The following is a 14,214-nucleotide window of genomic DNA, read 5'->3' on the forward strand; positions in this document are numbered from 1 at the left end:
TAATTTCACAGAATTCATATTAAAATGATTAGAAAATTCTAACTTGGATCTATGGGTGAGTGCCCCACCTTAAAAGTGCCTTCCATGGGTCCCATGCATGTTGCACTGGAACAGACCCAATTGTTTTATTAATATTTCCCCACCCCTGCATTTGCAGTTGGGGCAGCACAAGTTGCTTCTGTCTAGCTTTACATCCCTCATTCCTTCTTTCCATCAACCTGGACTAACTTGTTACCATGATTGTACAGAAACAACTTGTTTTAGACCTGTTACACATCAGAGGTATGTTTCCATTCATATTTGGATAAACCGATTTGATTTTCATGCCATGTTCCCAGTCATATTTAGATGACCTAATTACATATCCATGCTGTTTCCATTCATATTTAAATAACCTAATTACATTTTTTGTGCCATGTTCCCACTCATATTTAGATGACATAATTATATTATTATATTTTCTTGTCATGTTCCCATTCAAATTTAAATAACCTAATTACATTTTTTGTGCCATGTTCCCACTCATATTTAGATGACATAATTATATTTTCTTGTCATGTTTCCATTCATATTTAGTGGAACTAATTAGATTTTCATTCCGTATAATAATCAGTCCTATGTTTTCAGTGATTGAAGTAGGGGTACATATATTATGATCCCTGTCTGCCTATCCACCCTGGGAGTACTATTACCACCAGACCAGTGGTTAGAGTATCCACGTCGGATGTGGGACATCGTGATTTCAAACCACCACCCCCACCTTAACCCCCCCGCTGAGTCATACCAAAGACTTATAAAAATGGTACAAACAGCTGCCTTGCTTGGCGCTCAGCATTAAGAGGTTAGTATTAGAACTTTTTGATAATGTGACTGGGTAGGACATCATGCTACATGTCTGTGGCATGATGCCTCAGTGCTAGACATTACTATATTCTGCCACACCACAGACATTGTAGTGAAATGACTGCAGAATTGTTAAAGCTACATTAAAAATCCAAATCAAACACATGCACACACATACACACCGCCAGACCAATGGAAATTGGTAGGCAATATTTGCATGCATATGTAGATGACCTGATTAGATATTCATGCCGTAAGTTCTGCTTGCTGGTAACACATTCATGTTACCTTTGCAGCTTAAATAACTGTGTCATAGTGAAAAGATTTACTAGCTAACACACTTTTATCAGCGTCTCTGGCAAGAGTAATATGTGTTCTTTAACACCTACCTTGAATAAATGACATGATATTGTTAGTATATTGATAAAGTCTCATACCCGTGCTATGATGTCGTTCATCAAAGTTTGTTGTGAGTGAATGTTTTTATTATTTAGTTCACATTGAAATTCCAACACAAAAAACCAGCAAGGGTGAATTATGACAGGTCATATGGTAATGGTTTTACAAGGTATCATTTACTTTATCATTTCTTTGACATCACTTGACATTATTGAAGTGGTAGACATTAGTCACTAAGTCACTGTCAGATCATTCATCCCCCCCACCCATAATTCATAGTACTTAAACACTGGATGTCAACAAATACTGTCTAACTGATGACACAATAATGCCATAATCACATCATTTCTTGCTGTACAATTAATGTTTTTTTTTACAAATTATAAATCCTGTACTTTTTTCAGTGTGATACACATGAGAGAGACATGATCTTTAGCCACTAAAAAATGTGGAAGATTTCTTAATTATCCATTTTAATTGATGTTAAAGATGTTATTAATTAGTGTATATACTTTTCTTCTTCAAATACATTACCCAATAATACCTCTGGAGAAGTACCAATACCTCACAAATCCAGCCCTCGCAGATACTACTTTTATCAAAAGGGAGCTAAAAGTTGTCTGCCAACCCATGTGGTGTTCAAGCAGAGTGATCTCCCCATACCTATTAGACTTTGCAGCAATGAGTAAGGATATTTCAGTTATTACGTTTTCTTGTGTGACACAGTACATTCTTTTAACAAGAGCCCTTGCCATCCATTTTCATCTTGGAAGCATGCCTGTTTCAGTTGGAGGAGTCTTTTCACTTCAAGGAAAGTATACCCCATCTCTATTTCCAACTTTTCTCACTTATTTTCGCTGTAATTTGTTAATACTTGTCTAGTATATATTTTAGAGATCTTCATCACTTGCATGGTGGCCATTTTATTCCCACTGGATAAGTCCAAGTTGCATTAATTATGTGTGCAAGTTTCTTATACTTTTCAGAACCCTGTTTTGTCTGTATAATCATACTTCTGGTACATACAGACAGGTGTTCTTTGTTACCATAACATGCACTTTTTAGACCATGTTAGAAACAAATGAACGAAATGGACAACTATATAGAATGAAATTTTTCACTTAATATTTTTTTATAAAAACATTGAGAGAAAAAAATCGAATAAAATTCACGTGTGTAATTGTAATTTTTGCATGAATTTTACATCAAACAGTTTCAAAAAAACAGACAGGTTTCTTGATTGTGAAACTACTTGTCCTAGATTCATTCTATTTTGATGCAACATATGCAGTGGACCAGTGGTCCATTGAACCTAAATGGTGCCAGATATCATTAAAATAAAATGATAAAAAAACAAAAACAAAGGGGATGTATCAATGTGACTAATGAATGTTATATGACTGAAAAATGTTCAAGCAGAAGGGATTTTGTTAAACTTACAAACATGTTGCACCGGACCATCGTTAAGGGACGAAACCCTGGCAGGTCAAGGATAATACAACAATCATCAGTTGTGGACTTTATGACTATTTGTGAAAGTTACTGTAGACATGTAGACTAGTTGAAGTGAGTGTTATTCATAAATAATTTATCAATTTCTTTTGTCTATACTCTTGTGCTAACTACTAATCCACATTAATATAGCTGATTTGTGACAAAATTTTTTAACTGCTAATCCAGGTAAGTAGCAAAATTAAATGTACATTTTTCATACAGATTACTCTTTTTATGCTCAGATTACGCTTTTTTTGCCACTTATATTAGTAATAATTACACTTATACCTCTCATGTGGGTTGCCATGTGTGAACCTACAACAAAGCAGTTTAGCTTCACATTTAATACAAGTTCCCTTTGATTGGGAACCCAGGTAACCAGTCGTTAGGACTGATGGCAACCAGGTAGAAATTTCCCAGAATTTTGACATCTCTAGTGCTGGGTCCTTGCATTTGGAAAATATGTGAATATTTTAATCCAAGTGAGATCTAATCCATTAATTTAATTAAGATGTAGAACACATCAGCATGTACAGAACGTTTCAGAGCACTGATTGTCATCAATATTCCGAATAATATCCAACCATCTTTATTGCAAATGCTCCCTTTCTTTCTGACATATATATTTACAAGATTAGAATTTCAGTTAGTTTAAAATATTGTGTCCCCCATTTTGGCTGTACTGAGGTGACTTTGAAGATTAATGTTTATAGATCAGAAAACTCCTCGTTTTTGTTAAAAACCAATCTTTAAGTCTGAATGTATCCATATGGTATACTACAACAGGATTATTTATAAATGGAGGATCCCCAATATTGACCAATTAGAGAATAGATCGTCAAAATGAGACATGTACTTGAGACCAGTATACCAGTCTGCAGTCTTGAGAGGAGTTTGCTGGTCTGCAGTAGTGAAAGGGTTAATTATTTTTAACAGGTACCTGGTTGCCCATTTTTTATCCAAGTTATTATCAACAGATTTGATTGGCAGCACTTTTGTCTCATCAAGTGTGTGTTGTTTAATAGCTGAAGGGGAAGACATTAAACTTCTTTTTCTAAAAGGAAAAGTAGAGTAAGGAAATAATTAATGTTCTGTTTTAATTTTGAACTAGGTTCATGCATTGAATATCCTGAGGGCTTTATACAGGGATACCAGACTTGGTGAAGATGTTACCTCGTATATCACAGATGGTTTGAAAGCAGCCATCTTGGGCTTCAAGTCTTCACTATGGGCTGTAAGTTACTTTTGTGAACTGTTTGACCCATGTGGATTCAAATGTGATGTCACCTTTGATAATACTATTAGTGCTTTCATTTTTGTCATTATCATGATCATCTTTATCTTGATATTAGTTACATAGAATCTTTGAAGATGGAAACAGCATTGTGAACAATATGTTGTAAGTTTAAGACTTTGTAAAAATACTTTTGAATATAAATTTTAATCTCTAAACTTTCAAAGAAGCATGGAAATATTGTGCTACCATCAGTCTATGTGTACATCCATATGTTCATACAGTTGTGGGTCCCCGGGTGGCAAAATGGACTAAAGAACTGGCCTTTACCAACCACTGCCATCTCACCTGTCTGCATGGGTTTGAGTTTCTGCCTTAACCAATGTAGAGTGTGAGAAAGCTTGCTAGAAGCAAAAAATGGGTTGATGGTTTGTACCAGAGTTTTCCTGGGTTCTTCCTGCATCAGTTATGCTTACCAACATGTATAGCCTATCATAAGATGAGAAATGGAGTTAAACCCAAAACAACAACAACAACAACATAATACAGTTGTATTGTCCTTAAACTCCATATATCGTGTTAAAAGCTAGAACATGCAACTTGTGTCAGTAACAGTATTGTGGATTTTGATTCTGCTAACACTCTACGGTTGTTAGTTTGTCCTTGAGGTAGAGCTTGGAGGGTAAGGGTTTTTTGTATAACTTTGGAATAACCCATGTTTTGTTTGTGTCACTTCTTTAAGAATTTGCATGTGTGATTGATGACACCAAGTATGGAATCCACAAGTTATGCCCATAGTTACAAATTGAATTATATAACAAATTCTTACAACATTGATAAATAATAATACTTATAAATAAATTATATATGAGATACTTACAAAATACATCAATTACTGTGTGACCCCGCTATAACATGGTAGTTAGGAGCCCTTGAACCTGACCGTGTTATAGACTGAACCATGTTATAAGCAACCAGGTCAGTTAGCTGAAGTAAATGATGCATGTACCCCCAAAAAAATTGCGGGGGGAGGGGGTAGGTAATAAATGCAGGCAGTAAAATACGTGCTTCATTGGCACAGTTACCATCTTAAATCGATGCATATTAAATGGGAAATACACCTGTAGTGAAAACAGAGAAGGCATATATAATATTTTATTTTATTTAGAGAACCATGGATTGGTACATATACTTGTTTTTACTTTATTTACAGACCCATGGATTGGTACATATACTTGTATATTGTTTATGTACACATGTCTTATGTATAGCATGAATAGAGTATCAACACCGTGTACTCACCCGTGAATCTCATCAGATACATTGAATCCACAGTGCAAGTAATTCGATTGAAAAAATGCACACAGATTTAAAATATTCAATAATTTTGTCACAGGTCATATAGGTTTAAATTCAGTGGATAAACATAGCACAATCACGTAACGAATGATGAAGCACATTTACTCTTCAATACATCCCAAGTCGGTAAAATTAGTTTGCATTTTAAGCCACAGTTGGTAGCATTCATCAGCACAGACTTTTTCCCAGCATAAAGGAAACTTTTATGGCACAGTATACGTGTTCCAGTCACGTTGGAAAATTAAAAAATCCATCAGATTCCATTACTTTTATTTAAGTTTGGTACTGACTTCTTTGAAGAGAAGTTCTTTGTTTTTATTGAAGATTGTAGTCGGCTTTCCTTGATAAAATGTGCATGTGTTATTGAAGTCGCCACTAAATGCCAGCTTTGGAGAACCAAACAAATGCCCATTTCTTATTGTGGCGGCAACATCAAATAATTGTATTGCATGATTGAGACTGATTTTTTCCATATGCTTCGTATGTTTTCATAACAGTCAATGCTTCAAAGGTAATGTTTTCTTTGAAACTTCAGCAAACTGTTTTATCTGGGTACATTTATATAAAAGGAATTGGCCGTCGTTTGGTCGATTGTAGTTACAGTTCCTCCCTGCCTTTTGAATAAACCAACAAGTAAAACAAGATTTTTTTTTTTTTACAATTGTGGTAGCGGAGTGGTGCTGCCTTCCACTCAATTTAACAAAGGTGTTCTGGTCTGATGACAGGGAGTATTTCAGAAAATGTGTGTGTTCTGAAGGATTTAATTCTGAATGAAAAGAAGAGGAATTTTACTTACCATCCACATACCAATGTCAGTCTATGTAAATGTATTACTAGCGAGAAGCCAAATATCTTATGAAAGATAGGTTACAAGATAATGCTTTGTCCGGTTAATCTCTGCTACCAGAAATGTCAACAACAAAAAGCGGATATCTCACAACACAAATTACTCATGCTTGATCTCACCATAAGTGGATTATAATAAAACAGTGCACTGTTAAGATGGTTTGTCAATATGGACAGAGAAATTGTTTATCTAACAATAGATGAATATCAGTGCATTTTATATCAGGTTTGCAGTTTCCTTTCATGGGGCCTCTGAATTTCTCCACTCCACACCTCTGGTTGTATATACAAGTTTAAACAGACAACAATATCGCCAATAAAAAAAATTGCCAGATGGTATGTTTTGCTGCCAATAAGGAAAAAAAACAGTCAAAGACCTACATGATTTTAGAATTAACATTTTACACTCTGCTTTTCGTACTTTTAAGAAAAAAAAACTTTCTTTTTCGTGTACAAGAAAAATACATATCATATTTCAGGAGCCACTCAACGATCGTCTTGTATTAGTCATGCGCAATCTCTTCCCCAAAATGATTAAAAAAAACTTTATTTTTCGTACTTTTTAGAAAGATGTTTTTTTTCATGTGTGAGAAAAACACATATATATAAAATTTCAGGAGCCACACCACAACCGTATTATATCTGAATTCGTGTTATAGTGGAGCGTGCGGGGTCATACTATATATGCCAAATACTTACAAAATACATCACTTATATACCAGATAGCTGCAAAAAGAAGAGTATTTTAAGCACAAAAACATTTATACTCAAACAGTGTATGCATATATTTGATATTGGAGTACTGCTGGCATGACAAAATTGCATCACAGAGTCATGCATTAAACTAGAAGAAACTGGTCCAATTATATCATAATAATATAAAATTGTATGCTTGATTACAAGTTCATAGTCCAGAACATGAGGAAGAAGCTTGAACCTAAGAGGCAGAATGAACTTAAGTTCATTGTTTTTCAGTCATATTCGGACAAATATGACTTTTTATATATCATCAAGTAGGTCATCAAATTAATAATTAGCAAAACTTTTGATGTTTTTTTTATGAGTTTATTACAAATGAATGCTTGGATTGTCAGTGTAGAACAATCAGAGGTAGATATAAAAAGAAACAATGTAAAGTTTGTGAATACAAATTCTAATATTTGAAACCAGAAACTGTTAATTTGAAGAATTGTTGTAGCTCAGTGCCCTATGTGCTTTGACTTTCAACTAGTCAAAAACTGCTACTCTGATAGGGTCACTTGAAGATGTCTTTAATTTAGTGATTATTCCTGTTTTGACTTCAATGATAAATGAGATGCTTGTAGAGAGACTTTAAAAAAAGATTTGAAGAATGGTGCAAATAGAATGTGAAGATTTATTCTAAGATTTTCCAATTTACCAAGCACAAAGTTGGGAAACTACAATTTTAGCATTTGAGAATTTGATAAACAATACAACTTGACTAAAGAGACGTTTTTACCTATGAAAAACTTGATTCTGCTTGTATGTTAAAATAGTTGATACAAGTAAGTGATGATATGTTGAGTCAAGAGTTTTGTGTTATAGAATCTCCATTTAACTCTTAGGTGAGAAATTCTGCTACTCTTTTGCTGGGTGCCATGATGACCAGAATATTTGGTGTCAAAAGAAGCAAGGATGAAAGTTCCTTGTCCAGGAAAAACTGGTAAGTGTAGACTGCTCCATTCCTGTTTGTAGGTTACTTTTACATGACTCCAAGCAGCCATATTTGCATGTGAATTACTTACCATCACTGCCGTTAACCCTTATGAGTAGTTTTCGGCTCTTCCCTTTACATACATGTGAATGGTTAATGCTAATACTACAACTGCTTCTAAAGGAATTATCATCGTCATCATCATCATCATCATCATTATTATTATTATTGAAATTATTATTGGACCTTCTGTGTTTATTCATGATGCTGGAAGTGGCCATGTCTTTAGCACATTAATGAATTTAATTTCCTAGTTTATTGGATCACACCATTGATAATTTTCTTTTAAATTGTGTGTTTAGTTTTCTCTGCTGAATAAGTACTCTCCAAAAAATGCTTTGATGCCACCTAGTTATTAGGATGATGGACAGAAATTTTTTGCCTTTCCTGTCAATATGGAATCGACAAAGGGAAGAAACTCTCACATTAACTCCCCATCTGTCTTAAGGGGCTATCCATATATGAGATGTTTGCCAGTTAAAATTAATTTTTGTGTGATTAATATCACACCAATTTACATTTAGATATTCCTCAAGATCGTCTTTAATTCTACCCATGGACCAGCATGTGTGATACAGTATTGTTAATTTAGGTTTCCAAAGTTTCTGGAAGCTTTATTTGTAAATTTGATATTTAAACATTTTTCAGTGTTTGGATTGCACGTTGTCAGTGGTACTTGCAGTTTGTACAGTTTAATTGCAAAACATTAATTATATCTACTGTATTTATTGATTTTTTTTGTTGCTTTCAGGTTATTTCATGTTTATTTTTAACCAGAAGAGCTTATGCAGTTATCTTTCATCAGTTATCCATCATCAATTGTTTTTTTTGGTGTTTTTTTATATACATTTGTTATCACTACTTCACATAACAACTTAAAGTATTGCCACTGAACATTACATACACATTCAACCCAAGGTTTTGTTGGCCCTAAATGAAAATGGTGCCCCCCCATAAACAGCCAGTATGGCTTTCACAACAGCCAATTTGAAAATATTGTTATGGCTACTGCTCCAAAATGGATTTTAATGTTAACATGGCATTGTCACTGAAAGACTTCTTATGAGGTCTAGTTGCGTAGTTGCGATAGTTGCTCATAAATTAAAATATTTATCTGACATCTGACATGGTTGTAATGGTGGGCATTTTGAAAATCGTATCCATACTTGAATGGATGGTTATATTGATAGGGGTTTTCACTAAAAGACTTTTTGTTATATCTAGTTGGTCCTCAATCTGACTTCCAGTATGGTAACCATGGTGGCCATTTTGAAACTCTCACTACTCCTCGTGAATGGATAATTATACTGACATGGGGTTTTCACTAAAAGAACTTATGTTTATTTATTCTTCATGAAAATGATGCCAATCTGGCTGCCCAGGATGACATCCAGTCATGTTAACACTACTTCCCCTGAATGGATGGCCATACTGGGAGGGGTGGTCATCACCAAAAGACTTCTTATGATATCAAGTCGGTCTTAAATGGAATTGGTGCCAATCTTACATCCATCATGGCCACAATGATGTCAGTCATGAAAATCATTGTTCATATCAACATGGGAGTTTCACTAATAAAAACTTTTATGAGTCTAATTGGTCCTAAATGAAAATGGTGCATTTCTTGCATCCCATATTTACTAGTTTAGAGAAAAAATGGTCCTACCAACGATTCCTGCAAATTCTTCTCAGACAGTAGTGCATCTCTCCCTTTAAAGTTGTTTATTGTCATTTCAGATGTACAACAGCCAAGATGCTGCCAGGGCACACAAATGCATGAATAAAATAGACCAATTTTTTTAATTTTTATAATCATTCCTTATTGCCTTGGGGTGAATAATAAATGATTATTATTTTTCCAGATTTGACTGCCATTCTAGAAGGTTGATTTGTTTATTATGTGATGTTACTGTTATTAAAATTCATATCGTGTCATTGCCTTTTCACTGTGGTGCAGGCCTAATAGACCTTTTGTTTATTGAGTTATTCTCTTTATGTTGCCAATGAATTAGGCGTTTCGGTTTTGTCTTTAAATAAATAATTTACTTTGTTTCTAGATAGATTAATTATGTATTTTGATTTCATTCATTGGTTCATATATATTTCATATTTACCAAAACCCTAATCAAAGCCACTAATTCATACACAGGATGAGTAAGTGTTATCATTGCTAACTATGCAGTTCCTGTGCTACATTTGAAGTGAATCTGAAATTTATGGACAAGTCAAGTTAACATATGGAAAGGATAAATAAATATTACCTTACTAATTTGGCAATTCATACTGTAACCTACATGTACACATCATCTTCAAATATAATTGTAAATGTTTTATGATGGATCATTTTATTCCTGTACAAAATTACTTTGAGATGAAATGATTGCAGTATTTTGACAAGAACTATGAATAAGGAATAAAATGCAAGCTCAGCAATTGTGGATATTTTGCCTTAAACCTGCTGCATTTTGACCTTTTAAATCGGTAATCGTGCACAAATTTGTTGTGAGAGACCACATTTTGTTGGCAGAAGGGGTGGTTTCACAAGACAGGCTTTACTAATTTCTTTAAAATGCCATAACACCTTGTAAAGCTTTTAAACTTCACAGTGGTTTACACCCTCACTATTATACCCCTCAGTGTACTTGCTTCCCCACTTGTATCATGCATATGGTCATAGATCCCCACATACCACATGGATACGGTGATGATCCACACTTATAAAATTGATACAGTCATATATCCCCACTTTTAACATGGATATGTTCATATATTCCACTTATAACATGGATGCAGTCATAGACCCCCCCTTATAACATGGATACAGTCATAGATTTCCCCCTTATAACATGGATAGTCATAGACCCCCCTTATAACATGGATACAGTCATAGACCCCCCCCCCTTATAACATGGATACAGTCATAGACCCCCCTTATAACATGGATACAGTCATAGACCCCCCCTTATAACATGGATACAGTCATAGACCCCCCCCCATGTAACATGGATAGTCATAGATCCCCCCTTATAACATGGATACAGTCATAGGTTCCCCCTTATAACATGGATACAGTCATAGACCCCCCTTATAACATGGATGCAGTCATAGACCCCCTTATACCATGGATACAGTCATAGATCCCCCCCTTATAACATGGATACAGTCATAGACCCCCACCCCTTATAACATGGATACAGTCATAGATCCCCCCTTATAACATGGATACAGTCATACCCCCCCCCATATCATGGATACAGTCATAGATTCCCCCCCTTATTACATGGATAGTCATAGATTCCCCTTATAACATGGATACATAGATCCCCCCTTATAACATGGATACAGTCAAAGATCCCCCTTATAACATGGATACAGTCATAGATCCCCCTCTTACAGCATGGATACAGTCATAGATTCCCCCCTTATAACATGGATACAGTCATAGACCCCCCCCCACTTATAACATGGATACAGTCATAGACCCCCTTTTAAAACACAGATATGATCATAGATCCTTTTGAATTTTTTTACAGTTCTGTTATTGCTGCAAAATTATTTCATTTTAGTTCCTGGCTAATGAGAAACAGTTATATTGTGATTTCACTTCATCTAATGCCTTATATTTGTACAGATATGACGCAGCCATGTAACATACTTCAGTATAAGACTTCTTTAGTTTGTGATATGACAACTAATACCATTCTATAACTCATACTATTTAGATATCTGTAACATTTACTTTTCAAACAACTCACCTCTCTATAACTGGTACTGTTCAGACAGCTTGTTCCTTTCTGTAATGCATACTGTTTAGCTTGTTCCTTTTTGTAACTCATACTATTCAGACACTTTGTACCTTTCTGTAACTCATACTATTCAGACAACTTGTTCCTTTCTTAACTCATACTATTTAGACAACTTGTTCCTTTCTTAACTCATACTATTCAGACACTTCATACCTTTCTGTAACTCATACTGTTCAACTTGCTCCTTTCTGTAATGCATACTGTTCAACTTGTTCCTTTCTGTAACTCATAATATTCAGACATTTCATACTTTTCTGTAACTTGTATTATTCAGACAACTGATACCTCTGTAACTCATGCTATTCAAACAACTTGAACTTTTTTGTAACTTGTACTATCAGACAAAACATTTAATTTTATTGCATCAAATAAGCACAGTAAAGCCTGTCTTGAAAGACCACTTGTCTTTAAGAGACCAGATTCTCAATGCACATATTTGATAATTATATAGCATTCTGAGCTGTTATGAGAGACCATGATTTGTTGGCAGAATGGGTGGTCTTTAAAGACAGGTTCTACCAGTTTTATGAATAGGGTCTTTCTCTTGCTCGTCTAGAATTCAGATCTGAAGATATAAAGCAAATTTTGAGATTTTGTGTCAGCCAGTCACACATGACTACACATTTATAATATTGGTTTTTATTGGATCAGAGTGAAAATTGAATCTGAAACTCATGCAGTTTTAAGATCTGGTCAAAATATTCTGGTTCACAGAGATATAAATTCCGTGTTTTCCTGTTACATAATTTTTATTATGTCTTGATACTATTAGAATTGTTATTAAGCCGTACATGTTTTTGAAGGTCAAGTTTCTATCCTTTTGACAGTTAAGTCTTGTTGTATGCCTGCCATTGTAAACACTTGAGTGAGTGATCACTTTGGCATCAATGTGTATGTCCAGCTGTACATCCATCCACACACTATTTTGAGCTTAATGTTAAAGGTTTCTGCTTTCCATTTTATTTTAGTACCATTTTATCCCACCTTAATGGGATTCAAATTATAGTTATGGGGTGAGCTAAACATGCAGGCCATATCCAACTCCCTGTTTTTAATTGTACTGTTTAGAAAACTACATACATTTTTTTCTCTCTCTGGGATTGCAGAAATAATGAATTAGATATGTTGTAAGGACAACTCAGGGTCATGACATATCAAATGAGTTCTTTCCCCCTAAAAAGGACCCAGAAATGCAGTTTATACATATTACACCAACACTCCTTTTATGTTTTCCAAATATTTATTACTGTACACTATGAATATAAAATTCCAGACAAATCAGGGCATACATTCTAAAGTACTGGGAGAATATTGATACTATTATTGAAAATATCAAAAAGTTCTTGTTGGAGTGTGTGATATGGAAATAAGGATTGAACATCTGTCAGATACTGTATTTGTTAGCATGTGAACTCTGTGGTTCATTCTTTAAATAATGTTAGCCAGACAGCATAGTCACTCTCCCACACAACTTGAATCAAGATTGGGAGTAATAAATGGTGGATCCATATTGTTCACAATTTGAATGGTTATATATATGTATATATGATTTTATATAGTACACAGATCTGTGTAGTACACAGATTTATATAGTGAACATATTTATATAGTACACATTTATATTGTACACAGATTTTTTATAGTAGATATATTTATATTGTACAAATTTATATAGTATGCAGATTTATATAGTGCACAGATTTATATGGTACAGATTTATATGGTACACAGATTTATATAGTACACAGATTTATATGGTACACAGATTTATATAGTACACAGATTTATGTAGTACACATTTATATTGTACATAGTTTTTTATAGTACACATATTTATATTGTTCACAGCTTTATATAGTACACAAATTTATTTTGTACACAGATTTTATTTTACATATTTTTGAAAGCATTACATTCAAAGCATCATGTAGATTAAGTGCAAAGAAATCTCACTTATTAAACCACACAGAGGACTTGATACAGGTGGTCTTATTATCAAGTGGTCTTAGTAATGGGATCTGCTTCATAATAAATTTCCAGTGCAGTTCTTTGTACTTTTCCTGATTTTACTGGGTATGGTGATTAGGTGGTATTTTACAATATTTTGGTGAATGGGAATGTTAAGATAATTGAGGCTTGACTGATTATTTTCCCTTTTCAGCCAGACAGGAAGGTCCTTTTTCCACAAACATCCTGTATTGTATCAGTTTCTGCTGGAACAGATAACTGAAGCCACACAAAATATCAGGTACTTGTACATGTCTAATACTGTCTTGTATATACAGTAGTCCTGCATGGTGAATATTCATCCTATCTAACAGTCAAATGCTTGCAGTAATGTAGTTTTATTAGATGACTGTATTATTTAAATTCACAAGCTCAAATCACATGTTTCATATTACACCTTGTGACCTGACAAATGACATTATATTGTCCATTGAGTCAAAGGCATAATGTCCGAGGCATCCAGATAATGTCTGAGGCATCCATTTCATTTC

At 34.3% G+C, this 14,214-nt stretch overlaps 1 protein-coding gene across 1 annotated transcript in view; it reads left to right on the top strand.

Annotated features, from left to right (window-relative positions):
* LOC149805676 (tRNA (32-2'-O)-methyltransferase regulator THADA-like) overlaps positions 1-14,214 on the top strand; it is a 135,083-nt gene that overhangs the window by 72,181 nt on the left and 48,688 nt on the right. The window contains exons 27-29 of the mRNA XM_089950327.1: positions 3,848-3,970; positions 7,762-7,859; positions 13,878-13,964. Of these exons, the coding sequence (XP_089806453.1) occupies positions 3,848-3,970; positions 7,762-7,859; positions 13,878-13,964 (308 nt within the window). The remainder of the gene's footprint in view (positions 1-3,847; positions 3,971-7,761; positions 7,860-13,877; positions 13,965-14,214) is intronic.

The sequence above is a fragment of the Sinohyriopsis cumingii genome, chromosome 2 (genome assembly GCF_028554795.1).
Source record: "Sinohyriopsis cumingii isolate HCF-2022 chromosome 2, ASM2855479v2, whole genome shotgun sequence".
In the NCBI taxonomy this organism is placed as follows: Eukaryota; Metazoa; Mollusca; class Bivalvia; order Unionida; family Unionidae; genus Sinohyriopsis; species Sinohyriopsis cumingii.